General features: G+C 35.4%; 1 protein-coding gene across 4 annotated transcripts in view; it reads left to right on the top strand.

Moving 5' to 3' along the window:
* Nucleotides 1-21929, top strand: part of MAPK14 (mitogen-activated protein kinase 14) — a 67948-nt gene that overhangs the window by 1726 nt on the left and 44293 nt on the right. For all 4 annotated transcript variants that reach the window (XM_039856333.1, XM_039856332.1, XM_039856334.1 and 1 more), the window contains one exon: nt 21223-21352. In XM_039856333.1, coding sequence (XP_039712267.1) covers nt 21223-21352 — 130 coding nt within the window. The remainder of the gene's footprint in view (nt 1-21222; nt 21353-21929) is intronic.

Here is a 21929-nt window from a genome sequence, read left to right as displayed (position 1 = left end):
ATTTGAAACTGATTCATATAATTCATGCCCATGCATCATTGGAAAGGGGTCTATAAAACTTTTTGTTTTGGAACAAATTTCAGGATGTTAATTTTTAAATATAATTCCTATGTTTCTTAAAGTCACATCATGAATTTCCTGTTTTGTAGAATCTTCTGGGTAATTGAGATTGTGAAATTGTGTCTAGCAGCAGATCATATTGCATTTTCTAGTTCATGCTGCTTGAGTTATGCTGCCAATGGTACCACGCTTGACATCTTTTCCCCATTTTTATAGTATAGCAGCCTACATTTTAAGGGAATTTGCAGTAATTTACTATATAAATTATCGATTTGCTAATTTTCAAGGTGTATTTGGATCATTGCTCCTTTATCAGCTCATTAGTTTATTTTTCATTCTTGAATTGGCACATCGATTTTTGTAGTACCAAGTTTTGTTTCCAATGACATTTAAACTTGAATGGAATGATACAGCAGAATAGCTCAACTATGATGAGTTTAGTGAATTTGTATAGAACTACTTGCAAGGTTTTCCTGCTGTTGGTGTGAATAGCTCTGCACTGGAACCGAAGATCCAGATTTACAGAGAAGTGCCATTAAAACGTACTCCATATTTCTTTAGTGCTAGTATACTTTTCTGGCTTATAGAAGCCAGAAATATCTGACACTTAGAAGTAATTTTGTTAAGTAGATTTTTAAAAACTAGGTAATACATTCACACTGTATAAAATTCAAAAGGTATAAAAGGATATTCAGTGAAAAGTCTTTTCTTTCTGTTTTCCAACCATGCTTTTCCTTTTCTCAGACGACCACTGTTAAGTTTCTTAGTTTCTTGTGTGTCTTTCCTGTTTGTTTTATAGTTGCATTTCTGTGAAGAGGATTTAAGGTGTAACCTATGACACATTGGTGGAGGAAAATACAACTGATACAATATGACAATTGACTATAAACAAATGTAACTGATTTTTGATTGAAAATATCAATTTAGATTTACTTATTGTGTTACAATGTTCAGAGTAGTTATTTGAAGTTGTTTTTTCAATTAGCAACTTTTCAGGTGTGGCAGAAAATACTTTTTTTGAACTTCTCTTAGAATCCATTTTGGAGCCTGTGTTATTTTTCACTATTTTCATCCTTTGAGCGCAGATTTGATTTTAGGGAATAACAAAATCAAATTGAATCCAAATAATTTAGAGAATTTGGACAAAAGTCTGGTGAAAAAGATTAAGCAGTCAGGTTGGTGATACTGTTTTATGTTAAGTAGGAGTCGCAACTATAAAGTATGACACGGAATTACTTGCGTGACTTGTAGAACTGGATCTGAAGTCTGTTCCCAAAGAGAATCTCTGAAAGTATTCTAAGGAATGCAACGTCACTGAAATATGTGTCAGTTTCCTAATTTGATAGCTCTGAAGTGTGATACACTTTGTTGTGTAACTTAAAAAATCTTAATATTAAGGCTATTTTCATTATTTTAATTTGTATTACATATATAGTAAAAAAAGCAAATAGCCTTGAAGCAGCCATGAAGAACCACCTTGGTTATTGATAACCATCCTTAATATTTGAATCGAAGAGTTAGACTAGAAATTTGAGAATTGATAGGATTTTACAAATATGCCTTTCCTTTTTAGGGAGTAAAGGGAAGTAAACTAAGTCTTGCAGTTTTAAGGAACTTTGTGCATTGTGTGTGAGGGGAAATGAAGCAAAATTGTTTAAGAATACGTTGTTGCAAAGCATTGATTTATGGTTTGGAGACAGAAGGGGGGAGGGAATCTTTGTGGTGAGTTTAAGGAAATATAAACAGGAACTTAAATGCCTTTTCTCTGGGGTATGGTTTTTCCAGACCCTTGCTGTTGATTTGAGGAGGTGGGGCACTGGTAACCATAAAATACATGAGTGAGTTGAGAATTACTCTTAATTCATATTAAATTGTTTATGCAACATTATTTATTAAATACCAACTATGGACCTGATACTGGACTGGGTTTCTTGAGATAGAGTGTTGAACAAGATGGGACAAGATAATACATTCCCTCATAGATCTTATATCCTAATGTGAATAGTAACTACATTTTATGAATTGCTTACTATTTTCCAGGTATTGTGCCGTGCAGTTTATATTTATCATCAGTATATAAAGTTTATAACAAGACTTTTAGTAAGAGGATGGCAAAATTTTCTAAGAAATCAAATTCAGCTTTCTAAATGGTTTGTAGAACAAGATTGTCTATAAATAAACATAATAAAAATAAACGAAGTTAAATTTTGTTAGTATTACTGGCCATTCACCATTTTAAGTCTTTTGGTTTTCCTTTTTTCTTTTCTTTTCTTTTTTTTTTTGAGGGGGAATGAGCCAGGGCACAAGTAAATAAAAAGACATCATTATTGAGTATGCAAAAATGACTTTCTTGACTCCCGATCAATGAGAGGGGCTTGCCCTTTACTTTTCTCGTGATAATAGGCCCATATTGATCTTTCCTCCCATTTGCTTTTCTTTATAACCAAAAATATTGTGATTGCTGCATGTTACTAGTGCTAACCAATAAATATTTAAACACAATGGCAAATACATTGATACATAAAGATTTTTAAGAAAGCTTTCAGTCAAGTTGGCTATAGTCATTTTGTTTATCAAATCTCATTTTTCCACTGATACTTTCCCACTAGTACCCATTTTAAAATAAGGGTATCCTGGACCTCTGGCTTTTCAATTCTGCCAGTTTAATTTCTTGATAATGAGGAGTACTCTGCTTTTGATTTCCCTTCAACTCAGCCTCAGAGATGATCTATGTGTTGACTTTGCCTTTCATGGGTAATAGTGCAGATGGTGCTGAGCCCTTGAGGCTTGGGATTCAAAGGTGGAAGAATTCACTGGGCTAGATCACATGATATCACTTTAGTATTAACTGACATTTTTATGGGATTTAATATTTTATAAAGTATTTTCATTCAAAGCACTATTATTCAGTCTTCACTGACACTGTGAATGCTGATATTAACCCAGTTCTATAGACGAGGAGCTGGACTCATTTGTGAAAGAAATGGCAACTTGTCAGTGCTACTTTGTGTTTGGTTCTGGAGTATCAACACTTTAAAAGTCACCTTTCCTCTGCATGTAGGCTGCTGAGTTGTGTGGTGGCACCTTTTCTTGTGCTGTTTGCCTCCCCCTATTGCTTCTTTTGTGAAGAAAGGGGTTGCTGGGTCACTTGTAATAGAGGTGTGATTGTATAAAACCAATCCCACCATGTCATTGTCCAGCTAATCTGAAGGGTAATGACTTTATTAAAGTCACATCTTCTCAGAATTTATAAACCAAAAATGAACTTATTGTCTAGATTAAATTTTTTCCCAAAGAATTATTAGGAGTGCAAATAATTAATTCCTGAATTTATGAATCCTGTTCGCTTGAAATTCTTGTGTGTGTTTTGTAAAGTTGGGACTATCTGTATATGTTTGTCATATAAGTATAGGATATAAATAGAAATAAGTGCCTCTCCAGACCTTTGAAAGGATTTTTGTGCTTCACTGTGAAATTTGGTATTGATTTGTTCCTATCCAAGAGGTATAATTACTATAGTGCTAACACACACACACACACACAAAACACCTCATTATACAATGGGTTTCCTGACTTGGAACCTAGGAATTTTGTCTCCTGGTTGCCATGTACTTGGAAGCCATGCATATGTTTCTTTAGAACAACAACAAACGATCTCTTTAAACTTAAACAAATTTTTTTTTATAAATGAAGCTTTCAGTATTAGAAATAGTTTGTCTTTGCATAGTGCTTCCATAAGTTAACTACATGTATGTTAAGGATTTATAAAATTAACTGGCTTTCCATCATTTCATTCTTTTAAAAATTTATGTTAGGGAAGAAGGTGGTGGTCTGTAAATTCTGTACTTTTGACAAGTAAGTCCTGAGTTCTGACACGCTTGGCTCCCAGGCTGAATGTGGGGAAGAAAGAGGTACAGAAGAGAGGAGTCTGAGATGACCCCTAAATTTTGGCCTTGAACAAATAGATAGATTTTAGTGCCATTATCTGAACTTTGAAGTGTTATAGGGTACAAGATTTGGAGGCAAAAGGAGAGAAAGATGGTTTCATGCTAATCTCCTTGAGAACAGGATTCTGTGTGTTATAATGATACCTTGAGTACCTACTGTGTCATTCTTTAGGTCATTCTTTAGATGCTGGAGATGGGGTATGAACAACAGATAAAAATTTCTGTTTATAAGAAACTGTGTTCTAAGAGGGGTGGAAGTAGAAGTAGCTAATAAGAAAGTACAATTTATAGTATGTAGAGTGATAAGTACTATGGGGAAAATGGAGCAGGGAAACCAGAGAGAATACTGGGGTGGCTCCATTGCACTTTTAAGCAGGGTGGACAGGCTAGGCCTCAGTGATAAAATGACCATTGAGCAAAGACCTGAAGGAGGTGATATAGAACACCTGTTGGACATAGGTGGAGAGGGAAGAACATTCCAGGCTGAGAGATCAGCAAATGCAAAGGCCCTGAGGCAGAGTCCTCTTGCTTTTCCAGGAATAGCTAGGAGACCAGTATGGCTAAAGCTGAATGAACCAGGGGCCAGATAGTAGTAGGAGAAGGGGGTGGAAGGGTTGCAGATGTGTAGGGGTCATTAAGGGTCTTATTTGCCCTTGTAAGAACTGTTCTTTTTACTCCGAGTGAGAGGGGAAGCTATGGAGGGTTATGACCAGAGAAGAGAGACATGACCTAACTTTTATGTTTTAACAGATCACTCTGCTCTGGGGTTTCTATTTTTTCATTTCTGTTTCTTACCCATTAGAGACGCTAATTATAGTTTAGGGTAGAATGGAGAGTCAGATAAATTCATGCACAGCTCTGACCTGTGCTCACAACTCTCATTCCAGAAGGCTCAGTACCAGAGCCAGTACTTTTGGAGGGCCCTAGAAATTCAGGGTACTCCAGCTCTTTAAATAACACGGGCTTGCTTCACTTTATCAGGTTTCTGTTGCCAAAAGGAAGGGAGCAAAGAAAGAGATTATCTCTAGACTTCTGCTGACAAAGAAGATTAGCCTGCTGGCAGGTTGAATGTTTTCTAACTTCTTTGGGCTTCTAGGTTTTTTCTAACTATTGAGTCATATATAAAAAGTTATTTTACCTTCTTTCAACATTTAAGATTTCATTTATTTTCTATTTTATTTGGCCCTGTATCTGCTTTACATTCCTCTGCCTTTCCCCATTACAGTAATTTTAGGAGATGGGATTATTGTTACCTGTTACTCATATTTTGGATATGAGGCCCCCAAAACTTCTGTTAAGCTGAAAAACATTATAGGTTGAAAGGTTCTACACAAATGTGACCCTATAAAAATCCATAGGATTTATTGTCTTCCCTGTGTTTACAGGGTAAGTTTCTCTCCTCTTTCATGAAAGCTATCCCCTCTTTTGCTGCTCTGTCATCTAGTTGCAGAAAATACTTGTTCCTAAACACAAATTCCATGGCAACATAACAAAAAGGTAATAGAACAAATGTTAATTTTGTTTAGATCTGCTGTCTGAGTAACTTTAGACGCTGAACATGTTGGCTCCTGTTACTTTGAATGTTACAGATTTCCTTGTTTTTCTTAAAACCTTCTCCCTTAGGCCTTGGTGGTATTGTCACTGTGTCTGTGACATGAAGGAAGGTATGTGAGTAGGTGCATCTTACTGTCTGTCAGTCTACCCACAAGTAAGAATTGGTTGCTTTGCCAGGCTTATGATCCAGAGTGTAGGCATCATGCAACACATGACTATGCAGAAAAAGCATACCAGTTGTCTCCCTTGTTTTCTTAAATTTGTTAATTCAGTACTGCCAGTGCTAGGCACTGCAATTGGTACTATGTTTATAATGATTTTTAAAAAAGGCAGGAAGGGTCACTGCTTTTCAAAGTATCAGTCCACAAGGGACATATTTATGTTGTTTCCTCGGAGTTTGCTTTGGAAGTCCTCTTTTGGAAGTAGCTTTTCTATATTCTTTCAGCTTAAATTACCATTTCGAATCTATCTTTATATTTCTAATGCTTCTCTTGAAGTCTTCTTTTAGATTCTTCTGTGTCTCTTATATCGAGTGACATACTGGCCACTTTTTACATCTAGGACAATTTTATTCAAGGATGTGTGTTGGAAATCTGTGTCAAGAGAAGCCTTCCATCTGATGATTCAGATCTAGAAAGTGATGACATCAGCATGTGCCCACAAGAGATTAGAACTTCTTCTTTTGATCTGCTGAGGGCTCAGGGAGGCTATGTTTCAGGGGAGGAAAGGGCCTGTGAGGGTAAGGGTCCTCTAAATCCTTAACTCAGCCCTTTGCTTCCACTTGGGGTAGTGTCTCTGCTGTGACAGTTTTCTCACCTATGGATTATCTGCCCCTTATCACGCCCTTTGTCCGTCCCTTAGTCTGTCCTGTGACACTCGGCTTGAGGTGTCTGGTTTATGCAAATTTATACTGAACTCTTACATTTCTTCATCCCTGTAGTAGATATAACTTTATTCCCAGAAATAATTGTTTTATTCTTCATATCTTTAATAGCTATTTCTCTTTTTCCCCTTCTGTCAAATCCTTCATCTAGGGCTTTCGCTAACTTGAACCTTCTTTTTCTTTGACTTTTTTTTTTTTTTAGCATTTATTTGATGCTGAAGTTACTCCTGGGCCATAAGTTTTTGTTTCTTCAGTTTATTCTGAAGTTTATTTTTCTTCTGTGTACCCTCCTCTCTGGTTTAGGAAGAGTCTGCTCCTTTGCATAAGCATCATCTCACTGTGGCAGGGAGAGCTCAGGCAGGGGATAACCCACCCACGAGCTCTGTAAGTTCTGCGCTGCATCCTGGGAGCTTTGTTCACCTGGATGTGCTCAGTGACTAGAGAGTCCACATCTAAACCCTTAAGCTCAGCATCACTCTCTGCATTTTTAGGCACGTGCAGCAAAAATTCAGCACTCTTTTTGGGCCACTGACCCTGCATCCAGCCTCGCTGTTTGGCCTGGGTACACCTACCAGCTCCACCATTGTAACGATGGAAAGGCACACATTACTTCTGTAAAGTGACATCCTACAGATACTTTGTGGCTTTTTGGATTTGCACAGCCTTGTTGGCCTTGGCAGTATAACTTAGGGTTACTCAACCTATTGACATTTTTGGGTGGGATAATTTTTTATTGTTGTTGTGGGGGGCTGTGTTGTACAATGCAGGGTGTTTATTATCATCTCCATAGCCTACCCACTAGATGCCAGTAGCAGCTCCCAGTGTAACAACCCAAAATATATCTAGACATTGCCCTATGTCCCTGAGAGCAAAATCACCCTTGGTTCAGAGTTACTTATATAATCCTCCTGTATATTTGGATCACTTGGCCCTTAGTAAAAACAAGATAGGGTAACTTGAACCTTCCACCTGCAAGAAGATAGAAACACTATACTTTCAGTGCATATTCCTTTTGAATTCATTATCTGATAGAGTCTACACAGTGGCCTTGTTTACATACTGTGCATCCAGGTTCGTACTTCCAAACTTAATTTCAAGAATGTCTGACCCTTTGGATTTCAAGTCTATTGAAATGTAATGTTTCATGCTTTCCCTTGATTATTTTTCTACACATTATTTAGGATGATCTCAGAGACATAGATTCATGTTGTAAACTTGTATGGTTCAGTCTTAGATAAGTGGAGCTGATATTTGAAGGAAGCTTATCATTAGGTGAATGATAGTGGTCATGAAAATTACAATCAGAATGAGCCAATTACCTGAAGATTTCTATAACTCTAGATATTTAAGGCAGCGTAATGTCAAAAGTTTGAAGTGTGTGTATGTGTGTATGTGTGTGTGTTTACGTTTATGCTTACGGAGCTTTTAAACATACAAGTGCTTGGGTCCTACCCCCAGAAATGAAGAATTAGGTCTGGAGTAAGGCTAAGGCAACTGCATTTTTCTAGGCAATAGAGAGCTGTTACAGTTTCTTGAGTTGTAAAATAGCAAGGGAAAGTGTTTTAAAATTGATCTGGCTGGAGATACAGAATGGATTGGAGGAAACAAATGTGTTATTTTGTAAAAGTTTTTAGTAACTTGTTTATGGATGTGCCTGTTTGTTCTGACTCCCCAACTAGATTTCTCAGTTCTTTGAGGTCAGGAACTGTCTGCTTTGGTATGTATTTATTAATCTTGCCTCATGTTCCAGGCACTGGGCTAGGTTCTGAGGATTAACTATAGCTTCTGCTCTCCCTCATAGCCTAAATTGGGAAACATATATAAAGGAATAATTTTTTGCAGTTCACTGTCTTAAGTATTGACTGTGTTATGTTTGCTGATTATAGTAGTTCTTAGATCCTATCTAATAATTGTTAAATAAACGTGCATATTAACTTGTAGAAACTGTAGTTTCTACATCCATAGCATGACAACCAATGATCAAGGATTTGGGCCCTCAGTTATAAATTTTAATAACCTGCCCTATTTTACTATTATTTCAGAGATATACTCAACCTTAAATTTGAAGGTAAGAGATCTGAAAATACATATTGAGAATTTACGATGTGATAAACCCCATGCTGGAAGCTGATCACGAAACTTTTATAACAGCCTGTTCATTTCAACTTGGAACATTTAAAACTAGCTGCCTTATGTAGTTCATAAAGTACTTTCACATAACTATCTTGAACCTCAAAACAGCGTTACGAGGTAAGCAGGGCTGGTGACACCACCATTTTACTGATTTGGAAACAGGCTCATAGAAGCTTTGGCCAAGATCACCTGCTAGAAAGTGCCAGAACCAACACTAGAATGTAAATCTTTTCACTAGTTGTTTACTTTTCTCTATATCATACTGCATATGTTTATGTTTAATAGAATTTTTGGAGATCAGTTCATCAAAATACTGCAAACAGACCATTCACTAGGATGCAAAAGTAGCTTTGTTAGATGTAATTTCACATTTTTCTAGAGCAGTAAAAAGATTCTTATCTAGTATTCCCCAAAGTTAGTGAGATATCTTGAAAATTCCAGTATTTTGATTTAAAAAATCAAGTTGCTAAGTGCAGTGATTTAAAAATTATTTGATATTCCTCCCTTCTAAAGGTTGAGCTTAATTCTCCTCCCCTTGAGTGAAGGCTGTACTTAGTGACTCACTTCTCTAATGTATAGAATGTGGCAGAAATGATGGAGTGTGACTTCTGAGGGTATGTCATAAAAGACATTGTAGACCCCTATCTTGCTCTTTCTCTTTCTCTGAGATCATTTGTCTGGGGCACTGTCTCAGCCTCGGTACTATTGACATTTTGGGCCAGATAATTCTTTGTTTTGAAGGATGTTTAGCAGTATCCCTGGTCTCTACCTGCTAGATGTCAGTAGCACCCCCCCGCCCCACCCCCACCCCACGCCACCAGTAGCGATAGCCAAAAATGCATTGTCAGACATCTCCCCTGGAGGATGAAATTGCCCTCCATTGAGAACTACTGCTTTAGGGGAAGCTGCTGTGTTGAGAAGACACTGAAGCAGCCCTTTGGAGAGGTCTACATTGTGAAGAACCGAGACCCGCCAACACCATGTTAGTGAGCCATCTTGGAAATGAATCTTCCAACCTCAGTCAAGCCCTCAGATTACTGTAGCCCTGGCCAACATCTTGCATTAGATAACCAATACACTAAGTGTTACTGTAAAAAAAAAAATATATATATATATATATGTGCATGTCATGTAAGATGGAGAATCACAGACTGAGCAAAACCCAAAAGTTGTAAAGACACATTAATACTGTTAGGTAATTCTGTAGTCATGTTCATACCATGTATTTGTAGGGTGCTTTTCTGGATATGAAGCCTAGAAACATTGTTCCTTTAATAGTCTTTTATTTGTAGCAATGAGGCAAGTTGACTGATGGTAGTATAAATAGTTACAATGTAATATATGGGCAGTCTATTTAATATTTCAGATTTGCTTGAAAGGAGTTAAAAATTATTTAATGATAACTTCAAAAACATTTGTTATTGAAATTTGCAAACACATGAAAGTAAAGAAGATGTGCCTTTGGTGACAACATTGTAATGAGGCTTTGGAAAATAATCTCTTTAAAAAGAGGAAATAATCCACATGTAATATTTTTGCAATCAATATGGGATAACCATTGCTCTTGATGCAGATATATCACTTCACATTTGTAATCAAAGAAATATGTTAACTGACACAACTAGCTTTTAAAGCTGCAGTGAAGAAATAGAAAATCTTTCTTTTTTCAAATGGAGCTTGCAGCAACTGAAGATTAATTGCATTTTACATTTTAATCGCAAATGGTTTAGATTTTTAGACTGTGTGTCTAAAATTTTTAGATCGTGTGTCATTGTTTGACTATTAGTTTTCATCAGCTTAGTAAAAACTGTAGCAGTTGTGAAAAACATTTCGCTTCAGTAATTTAGAAGCTTTTGCAGCAGGAATTGAACCAGATCAGGAATGGTGTTTATCTAGCATGTGTGTTGCCATTCCTAGAGTCCCTGCCCCATGGCTAATGTCCCTAATAAATCCTGTCACAAATATATTTTCCTATCTGAATGAGATTTTCATGAAAATACTAAATTTGCATAAAAGTTCTTGAACTATAAGTTCTGCAAGTCAAGGTAAATGATCAATTTAATGATTCTTTTTTCATTTGGGCTACTTATCTGTTGATAAGATTTTTCACATATCTATGTTTTAAACCTCTTTGAGGAAGTTTTAGAAACTGAAAAGCTGGGGATTGGTTGCATTGTACACACTTGTAACAATTCTATTCATAACATCTGATGTTCTTTCCATAAATATGAAAATGTTATTGTAAGAAACTAAATTTTGTTTAAAAAAATACTACATATATATGTAGTGCAAATAGTTGAATAATTTTGTGATTTTTAAAAAATCAATGTTATATAGACATTAAAACAAAGTATTTGAGAGTTAGTGAAGATATTGAAAGCTCACAATATTTCAAATGTTATGAATTTTTAAAGTCAATTTTAAATCTCATTCTACTCTGAAGAATATTCTTTTGAGGTTCCTTAATTAAAATTTGAGTTTTAGGTTTTGCATAAAGTTGCCTTTATTTTTATGATGTTATTTCCAACATTTTATGATGTTATTTCCAAAATGGAGGGGCAGAGCATAGGCATCAAAACTCTAGTGATAACTTACATGTGTCTGAATTTAGAAGGAAGAAAAAAATAGGTTTCTGTAGTAGAGGGATGTGTGTGCTGAAAACATATTTCCAGTATGGTATTTATTGAAATTTTTATCAAGTATTATAGGTAAAGTGCCAAGTTAGTAGTCTGAATTACTTAGTTATTTAGAAGGACATATTGAAAGTCATTATCAATTAGCATGAATTCAGTTGGGAAAAAACCCTCTAATTACGTGATCTGTATAAGAGTAAATATTTCCATTAATTTCCATAAATACATAAAATTGTGTTTGTCTTTTTTTAATTTTTATTTTTCGATCAGAATTGACATTCAGTATTATTTTATGTTGGTTTCAGGTGTACAGCACAGTGGTTAGACATTTATATAGTTTATGAAGTGATCCTCCGATTAGTACCCACCTGGCACTATACAGTTATTACAATATTATTGGCTGTATTCCCTATGCTGTACTTCACATCTCTATGACTATTTTGTAACTACCAATTTGTACTTCTTAATCCCTTCATCTTTTTCACCCAGCCTCCCAACACTCCTCTCTCATCTGGCAATCACCAGTTTGTTCTCAGTATCTATGAGTCTGTTTTCATTTTGTTTGTATTGTTCCTTAGATTCCACATATAAGTGAAATCATATGGTATTTGTCATTCTCTGTCTGACATATTTCACTTAGCATAATACCCTCTAGGTCCAACCATGTTGTTGCAAATGGAAGATTTTATTTTTTTTTATGGCTGAGAAACATTTTATTATGTATGCGTACCACTTCTTCTTTATTCAGTCTTCTTTTAATGGACATTTAGGTTACTTCCATATCTTGGCTATTGTAAATAGCATTGTAGTGAACATAGGGGTGCATATATCTTTTTGTATTAGTGTTTGGTTTTCTTTGGATAACTACCCAGAAGTGGAATTGCTGGATAATAAGGTAATCATTTCTGATTTTTTGAAGAACTTTCAAACTGTTTTCCATAGCGGCTATACCAATTTGCAGTCCCACCAACAGTACACAAAGGTTCCTTTTTCTCCACATCCTCACGAACACTTGTTTTTTGATTTATTGATGAACGCCATTCTGAGAGGTGTGAGGTGATATCTCTGTGGTTTTAATTTGCATTTCTCTGATGGTTAGTGACATTGAGCAGCTTTATATGTCTATTGGCCATCCGAATGTCCTCTTTGAAGAAATGCCTATTCAGGTCCTTTGCCCATTTTTTAATTGGGATTTTTTTTTTGATGTTGAATTGTATGAGTTCTCTATAAATTTTGGATATTAACCCTTTATCAGATGTATTATAGGTGAATATCTTCTCCCATTCAGTGAGTTTTCTTTTCGTTTTGTTGATGGTTGCCTTTGCCGTGCAAAAACTTTTTAGTTTGATGTAGTCCTATTTTTAAAATTTTTTTTGTTTCTTTTGCCCAAGGAGATATATCAGAAAAATATTACTAAGAGCAGTGTCAGAGAGTTTGCTGCCTGTTTTCTTCTTGGAGCTTTATGGTTTTGGGTCTTACATTTAAGTCTTTAATGCGTTTTGAATTTATTTTTGTATGTAGTGTAAGAAGGCTGTCTAGTTTCATTTTTTTTGCATGTATCTGTCCAGTTTTCCCAACATCATTTATTGATTAGACTGTTTTTATCTCACTATATATTCTTGCCTCCTTCATCATAGATGAAATGACCATGTAGGTGTGGATTTATTTCTGGGCTCTCTCTATTCTGTTCTATTAACCTATATACTATACTCTTTATTATAGCCTTGTAATATAGTTTGAAATCAGGGAGTGTGATACCACCAACTTTGTTCTTCTCTCTCAAGACTGCCGTGGCTATTTGGGGTCTTTAATGGTTCCATATAAATTTTAGGATTATTTGTTCTAGTTCTGTGAAAAATGCCATTGGTGTTTTGATTGCATTGAATCTATAGATTGCTTTGGATAATATGGCCATTTTAACGATGTTAATTGTGTTTGTCTTCTTAACCATTATTGAGGGCCCATTTTTTTCCTTAATAACATCATTTGGGGATTAGAGAAGTCATCTATGACCATTGAAAGAAATTGTAAAATCACTTATGATCCCCACAAATTACTCAGAGACTTGCCCATTCTTCATTCTGTTGGGGAAACCCCCCACTTTTTTTTTTTTTCTATTTTAGGAAAATTCTCCCGTAGTCATAGTCATTTATACTCTCATGTTGTGTGATTGTGGGCTCTTGTTCAGGTTAGGCAGCACATCATCTTTTTTTTTTTTAATAGGTCGTCTCCTTTCCTCTACCTACCAACTCAGCTGTTAAAGCGTATTGATCTGCCTTTACCTTGCAACATAGAAAATCTGCCAGCCAGGTGCCAGTCATGGAGCATAAACACAAAGGCCCTATGTCTCTACCTACCTAAAGCTCAATTAATGGAAATCATCGTTGGAGGATTGTCTAAGGAATATGGAGCTTGTTATGTATTTTTCTAAATATTCTTAAGATTTCCTTTTAGATTAAGTCTGTCAGAGAACAGCATACCATGCTGTTTTGTACTCTCCTCCTCTCCTTTGCTAATAATGAATTGTATTTTGGCTTTATTAAAATCTACTAATGGATGCTCTAAGAAAAGAATCATCTGACACTATGATGTTTGTGTAAGGATCTTGGTAGGACATTTTTACCACATTATACAGTGTCTCCTTCATAAACATACACAGGAGGAACTTTTCTCCAGTTTTACTATAGAAGTAATTACTCTTTAGTTCTCCTGAGTACCTGGTTTGTTTTTATTGTATGGTTCCTGTGACTTACGTCTTCACTGGTTGTGTTCTTTTTTTGTGATGGCTCTAGTAAACTCAAAGCCAAATTTGTGACCCACCTCTTATCACAAAGGACCTCCTGATAAACATTTGTGTGCTAACCTCACCCATGTAGAATTTCTTATCTTACTTACCTTTAATCAATTACTATTATGTCAAGTTGTGTATATATATTTCCAGGCTGCTTTAATTCATTACGGAATAAAGCAGGGTGGAGTATGTAAATAAATTTAGAAGTTAAACAAAATATATTAGAATGTATTAAGAATCTGGTAAGCTTTTTTTTCAGCCAGTTATGGGGGGAGGCAAGTATGAATGTGTAGTGAAACATTTAATTTTCCTTAGTGAAAATTATCGTGTCCTAGATACTAGATTCATGGTCAACAGTAGATGAGTGACAATGACATCCTAATATTATAATAACTGCTTTTAATGAATTTTATATTTATTCCTTTATTTTTTTACCCTAACAATGATTTTATAAAATGTGAATTAACTTTATAACTTTGAAAGACCTCAAGTGAATTTATAATTGGGGAAAATCTTATAAAGTAGTGTGTTCTGAATTTTAGTTTGGAGAACCTGATCATCATAAAGATAATTCCATTGTATGTTGTTTATGAAAACAAGGTTTTATTTGTAGTTGTAGTTTTAAAAATGTGATTTAATAGGAATCTTCCCAACTGATAATACTACTAAGTGAATCATTATAATAAAGGCAAAACTGATAACTGGTCCTCGGGTTGTCCTTATTCCTGGTAGCTTGATGTCCTGGGAAAAGAGTAAGCATTGGAATTAGACAGATCCGGGTTTGAATCCCGCTGTGTGAGTTATACGACCTTGGGGGAATTGTTAATGTTTGTGGCCATTAGTTTCTTAGTTTGGAAAGTAAATAGAACTGTCTCATAAAGTTATTAGTATAAGTGTTAAAACATTTCCTAAATAACACGTGGCATAATCAGATATTCAACTATTTGAATTTCTTCTCAGTTGGTTTCCTTCTTTTTAATTGGTTTATCAGGTGATTTGGTTTTTAAAAAAATTATTAGGAATTTCTGCTTTTGGTAATTGCAATGATCAGTTTACAATTAGATACATGATTTCTCCTCTCTCCAAATATTGCTTTGATTAGTGATAGAAACAGAAGGCTAGGTTTGAGCAGTTAATTGCTAAAAGAGGTAGAGGCGGGAATGGATCCTATATTCCTTGCTTCAGCAGCTTTTGCTATAGCAATTACTAATATGCTGAGAGCAGTTTCTCTGAACAATTCCAGCTTGTTCTCTTTTGTAAGTCAAATATGTTTTTAAAAGTGGGCGTGTGTGAAAAAAATAAAAAGATAAAAGTAGGGAGTATATGTCCTTTGAAGTAAAAATAGTCTATTCTAAGGAAATCATTCAGTTATGGAAGAAGAAGTATGAATTAAGATGTCCAATGTAGTAGTAATTATATTATTTGTGTGTGTGTGTGTGAATGAATGAAATGACTATAATGCCCATCAATAAGAGAAGGATTGAATAGATTGTAGTACAGATATTTAGTGAAATTATTGTTAATGTTTGTTTAGTAAAATGGAAAATGCTTATGGTTTAGGGATGGAAGATACAAATTTATTTGTATATTATGAATATAGCCCTGTGAATATTATTTGAAGGAAATATAATTGTTAATAGTGGTTTAATTAGAGTCTCTTGTTTTAGGGTAACAGAACAATACAGATGACTTCTGCTTCTAACCTTACTAATGCCCTTATTAAAAAATGTAAGCTCATTTTTATAAAATCAGATTAAAAGATTTAAGCTCAGAAGATAAATCAAAAAGCAAATCCATTAAAAGTTTGAGTATAGTAGACATTTCTTCTCTGCATATATATGTATATATGTATGAGTACACATTTTTTCCCCATAGATAAGATCATTCTTCTGAAACTTGTTTTCTTTACCACAAATAATATAACATGTACATATTAGTATGTGGAGATTCTTGTTGATGGCTATATTATATGATACATGAGAATGTACCATAATTTAAACTCTCCCCTATTTGATGTTAAGGTAGTTTCTGGGTTTGTTCTTGTAAACAGGCTGCAATGAATATTTATATATTTTGAACCCCTTATATATTTTAAACCTACTTTATATATTTTTGAATCTAACATTTTTGAAAATGGTCTCTATATATAGTTGCACTGGAGTATTGGGCATTCTTTGCATTTATATATGTTTCATCATCCCAGTTAGATGGTAAGTTCTATGATATCAGGAACTATATTTTATGCTTCTTTTATATCCACAAAGAATCTCAGGAAGTAGATAATTTCAGTAAATACTTAGGAAGTGATATTTTGGTATTTGTGAGATACCATATCACTGACTCCTTTAATGTTTTAGATTCACAGGGAGTAGTAGAACTGTAGGGATTGAAAACTTCTCCTTAATAGAGTAATACATAGAAAGTAAGAGCTATTTCTTATAAAGTACTTTTCATTAATACTACTCTGAGTTCAATTTCATATTACAGGAAAAAACTTGTATTTATGAAATGTTATTAATTGTAACAGGAAGCATTTTTTTTTTTTTTTAAAAAACAGAGTTCATATAATTAGAACATGTTTAAAATAGACTGAACTATTAAACAAGTTGAACTTGCTTTTCCATTATGGTATAATGGTTAAGAGTTCACGCTTGAAACACACCACTTGGATTTCAATCCTAGCTCTCCTATTTTCTGTCTATACCCTGGACACACTACTTAACCTCTTTGTGCCTTTGTTCTCTCATCTGTAAAATGGAAATAATAATAATGTCTTCTCATAAAGTCATGATAATTAAAGATGTTCATTCATGTAAAGATCTAAAAATAGTGCCTAGCAATAATAAGCAGTTAATAAATATAAGTTGTTAACATTAATATCTGTTTCTTGTTAGATGCTATTGAAATTATAAAAATTGAGAGCCAAATGAAAAGTTGATGGTTTTCCCCCCATATTTCATATAACTCTGTTGTAAAATAATGTTTTATACTTTGTTAAGCATTTATTGAGACTGTATCATGTGCCAGGCATTATGCTGAGTCCTGTGTAATACAGTAGGAAATAAAACAGAAGATACTTCCTGCCCTCATGATGCTTAGAATGTGTGGGAAAGGTAGGCATTAGTAATGTCTAAAACTGGGCTTTACCATGGGCCAGACCCTTTGTTAAACCTGCTACAAAATTTTTCACATTTAATTCTAACACATATCCTACAGGTTAGATATAAACATTATTCATATTTTATATATGAGGCTAAGAGAATTTAATTAACTTTCTCAAGATTATACAGCTACTAATTAAAATCCAGATAGTCTAATACTAAAGCTCCAGCCCTTATTTAAGTATCCTGCTGGATTATAAATCAATATATAGTACTAAGAAATTGTGATTATTAGAGTCTGTAGGGTACTGATTAATCTTAGCCTGACTTTTACTTAATAGATACAGAAGTAAAATAGAGATAAAAATATGTACTTTATTATTGGCATAGAGAATGCCTTCTAATGGCTTGGACGGGCAGCTCAAGTAGACTTCTTATTTTTTCCTTACTGTATTGAACTTGCACACTAAAGTCACAAGTAGGTCAGCTAGAAACTTGATGGCATTCCTTGCTCTAGGAAGAGATTTCAGTGACAGATATAAGCTTTGGGAGTTTTCAATATATAGATGGCATTTAGTTTAAAGTTGGGGTATGGATGAGGTCATCTAGAAGGAGAATGTGGGAGAGAGAAGAGAAGAGGGCCCAGCACCATGCCTGGAAGGACTCCAACATACAGAGCTTGAGTGGAGGAACCACATGCAGTAGAAACAGAGATGTAGCTGCTGTAGAAGTCATAGAAAACCAGTAGAGTGTGCTGATGTGGACTCTAAGATGGAGAATGTTTAGAGAAAGGGAAAGTGGTAACTGGAAAAGTGGTAACCATGTCAGTTGCTAATCCAGAAAAGTAGCCATTGGATTTGATAACAGGTCATTAATGACCCCAAGAAGAGCAGTGGAGTAGACTGAGGAAAGAATGGGAGCCGAGAAAATATTGTGTGCTTTCTCAAACCTTAAGATGTATATGAATTACCTGGAGATCTTGTCAGAATGTAGATTTTACTAGGGCTCGCGTTCATGTATTTCTAAAGAGCTCCTGGATAATAACAATGCTGCTGGTCCATAGAATAGCAGAGGTATTGATTAGTGGTTCTCAAACTCCAATGTGTTTTAGAATTATGTGGGGGGCTTGATAAATTACAGATTACTAGACCCACTTCAGAGTTTCTGATTCAGGCGGCCTGGGGTGGCAGCTGAGAATTTGCATTTCTTATAAGTTCCCAGGTGATACCAAGTCTGCTGGTCTAGGAACTGTACTTTGAGACCCACTGGAGAATTTTAACTGAGGGAGAGTTGTCAAGGGAAATTTTGTTTGTTGAAGATGGGAAATGACTAGAGCATATTTATGCTGATGAGAATGATCCCTTAGATAGGGAGAAAATGGTGTGATAGAAGAGAAAGGGAACAAAGGGGTTAAGTCTTTGTAAAGATAAGAGAGGATGGCTCTGAAGCATATATTGAAGTCTTGGGTTTTTATAAGACTTATAGCAAGAGAGAAAGCAGAGAAGATGGGTCCAGTGCAGATGGGTTTATAGATTTAGTAGTGGTAGGCACATGTAACTTCTCTTTGATGGTTTCTATTTTCTCAATGAAGGCAAGGGCAACTCCTGAGAAAGGAGGATGAACTGAGGTTTAAGGAGAGAGATGGTATTAAATGATGACTTTGAGTAGGAAAATGAACTTACTAAGAAAAAAGTGGCAGCATTGACCGCCTTATTTGAGGTTAAGCTCAGAAATTAAGAATGAAACTAATCTATATGATTGTGCATTCTTTCTCTTCAACCACAGTTAGTTTTTGGATTCAGGCATGGAGAATTAAATAGTTAAGATCACCCAAGGTTAGACTTTATCCACGTGAGTACATCAGAGAGACAGAGAGGAAGAAAAGCTTCGAAGGAGAGAGGGTGAGGGAAGGTAGAGAGGGAGGGAGGGAAGCGGGGAGGTGAGAGAGACAGACTGAGACAGACAAAAGAGCTTAGGTACAAGAGAGAGGTACAAGGGCGCTTAGACTACTGTCTAAGCCAGGCAAGAAGCGAATTGAAGACCAAAGAGGGTTAAAGGATAAAAATAAGCAATGATGAGAAGGCCAATGAATTATCGTAGTCAGGGAATAAATAAACTAGAATTAACTAAAATACATAGGAGGTTGATGATGAAAAACGAGTGCTGGCATTCAAAATTTAGTAGGCAGGACAGTTATTGGTGGTGATAGAGGTGCAGGGTGTGACCATGGAGGCAGCTGGATGAGGTGGAGTTTCCTGGAGAGGTCAGGAAACTGAGAGACCAGGATTTTGAATGTGCTCTCCACCTGGATGAAGTTGCCAAGAATGATGACACGTTGGGAGTGGAGAGAGACTTTGAGATAGGAACTAACTTTGTGACAATTGATGGAAAATTCCAGGTCAGTGGGTAACAGAGGCAGAGAGAGAGGTGACTGTGAGCAGGGACTTTTATTTATACAAAGGGAGGGATGGTCTGGAAGTGGTAATGCTTGGCAAGGCGGACATCCACCCCACCTGCTAGCCATGAGGTGCCTGGGATATGAGAGAGAATGCCCTCAAATGGCAGGGCTATAAGAGAAGTACAGCTTCCTTTCAATTAAAGCAAAGAAATGGAGGGAAGGTTCAGAAAAAGGATTGAAGGTTTATAAGAATTTATCACAAATTGAGAGTTGAAGAACAAGGATTTGGGAGTGAAGGTAGGGAATTTCAGGAGTAAGTCAGTCATATGGGAAAGAGTTTGGTGATAATAGATGATCTGAGAGTCTTGGATGCCCATAACTGACTGAGATAAACAGGAGAATGAAGCATGATGGAATAAGCCTAGTCTCTCAAAATAATTAAAATACACGTTAAGCTTGTTGCTGTGGATGTCCTACATGGTCTAGCTTCTGCCTACATCTCTGACCTCATTCTTTTCTATTCTGCTTGCTCCCTGTGCTCCACCTTCACAGGCCATCTTTCTTTCACTCCAGCATGCCATATTTTTTCTACCTCTGTTTCTTTTCCCCTTTGTGCTTGCTCCTCTGAGAGACAGCATAGCAAAGTGGTTAATAGCATGAGCTCTGGGTTCAGACTTCCTGCTCTGCCACTTTCTAGCTTTGTGACGGTGAGCAAGTTATTTAACCTCTGTGCTTCAGTTTCCTCATTTGTAAATGGGGGAATGATAATAGTACTTACTTCATAGGGATGTTGGGAATTAAAAGAGTTAATTTTAAAAATTAATGTAAAGGATATAGAACAGTTGCTGGTATGCAGTAAAGACTCACTAAATGTTAATATCATTATTTTTTCTTCTGTTTGAAACTTTTCCCCTATTTCATTATGTGGTTGCTACTTTCTCATCATCAGTTGTCTCAGCTCAAATGTACTTCCTTAGACAACCTGGATAAAGTAGCATCACTCTGTTGGCTTTCTTATCTCTTTATCTTAATATCCTATTTTATTTATTGATAACATTTACACTATTTGAAATTATTTTATTATTCTTCTCTTTCCCTTTCTTTCTTTCCCCTGACAGAGAGGAAGAGAAGGAAGGAGAGAGGGACTTGTTCCCGACTGAATCTCAGTTTCTAAAACGTGGTAGATACTTTGTAGGTGCTCAAGAAATTTTTGTGCCAACTCATCCTGAAAATGCGCTGGTTTCCAAGGCCTCTACTCTGATCAGGCAGCATACGGTGGCAAAGTAACAGTGAGGCTTAGGCAGAGAAGACAGAATCTAGCTTTGTGTATCAATCCGTTGGCTCATCTAGATGAGGTAGCTGTCTATTTTTGTGTTATTGGAACACAGCCACATTCATTTTTAAATTTATTATCTGGCTACCTTATAGCTACGACCACAGAGTTGAGTCTAAAGTATTTACTGTCTGGCCATTCACAGAAAAGTTTGCTGACCCCTGATTTAGATGCATAGAAAAAAAGACTAGAAAGGCAACACCAAAAATAATAACGAAAGATTTCTTTGGAAAATGGGATTATTGGTCATTTTAGTTTTTATCTTTATGCTTTTTTTGTATTTTGTTATAGACCTGTTTGATTTGGAAATGAGCCTTGTAAATACTAATTTTGAGGTGTTCAAAGCGTATTTAATGATGGGTTATTAATGTTTTTTTTTTTTCCCTTAGTGCTGCTTTTGACACAAAAACTGGGTTACGTGTGGCAGTGAAGAAGCTATCCAGACCATTTCAGTCCATTATTCATGCCAAAAGGACCTACAGAGAACTGCGGTTACTTAAACATATGAAACATGAAAATGTAAGTTACTCATTCAAGGAAGAATAAATTCTGCTCTGGAATAGACTGGGAAAAAATGTGTTTTAATTACTGTAAATGGAACTACATTAGAGCACATCAAACTTTGGATCATGCTTCTTGTACTAGGGTTTTAGTGGCCACTGTGTTATGTAAGGTAGTTACTTAAAGCCTTGGAGTGAAATTGGTACATCTTCCTGGATTTCGAGTTTTACTCAAAAAGATTTTTAGACGGAAAGTGTTAATTTTTTTAAAATAAAAAGATATATTATGAGGTATAACAAAATTCACAAGGATTTTTAAAAGGAAATATTACAAAGAAGTTTTATATTCTTTACTGGGTTTCCTTATGGCTATCTTATCAGAATATGTGATTCCATGCTGTTTATTATTATGCGTTATTTCAGTGGAGAAGTTTGAGGAAGAGCGCCTTAGGCTCACTGAAAGTTCTATCAAAGATGGCTATTATTTTATATATAATTTAATATTATATTTTTTCTTTTTAATCTTCAAAAAAGCATTTTCTAGATTTGGGTATTTTAATAAATATGACAAAGACATTGTTTAAGTTAAATAAAAC

This window comes from Pteropus medius, unplaced genomic scaffold, assembly GCF_902729225.1.
Source record: "Pteropus medius unplaced genomic scaffold, Ma_sr-lr_union100, whole genome shotgun sequence".
NCBI classification, from domain to species: Eukaryota; Metazoa; Chordata; class Mammalia; order Chiroptera; family Pteropodidae; genus Pteropus; species Pteropus medius.
The sequence above is the reverse complement of the archived record's forward strand: the minus strand, read 5'-3'. Positions and strand labels throughout refer to the sequence as shown.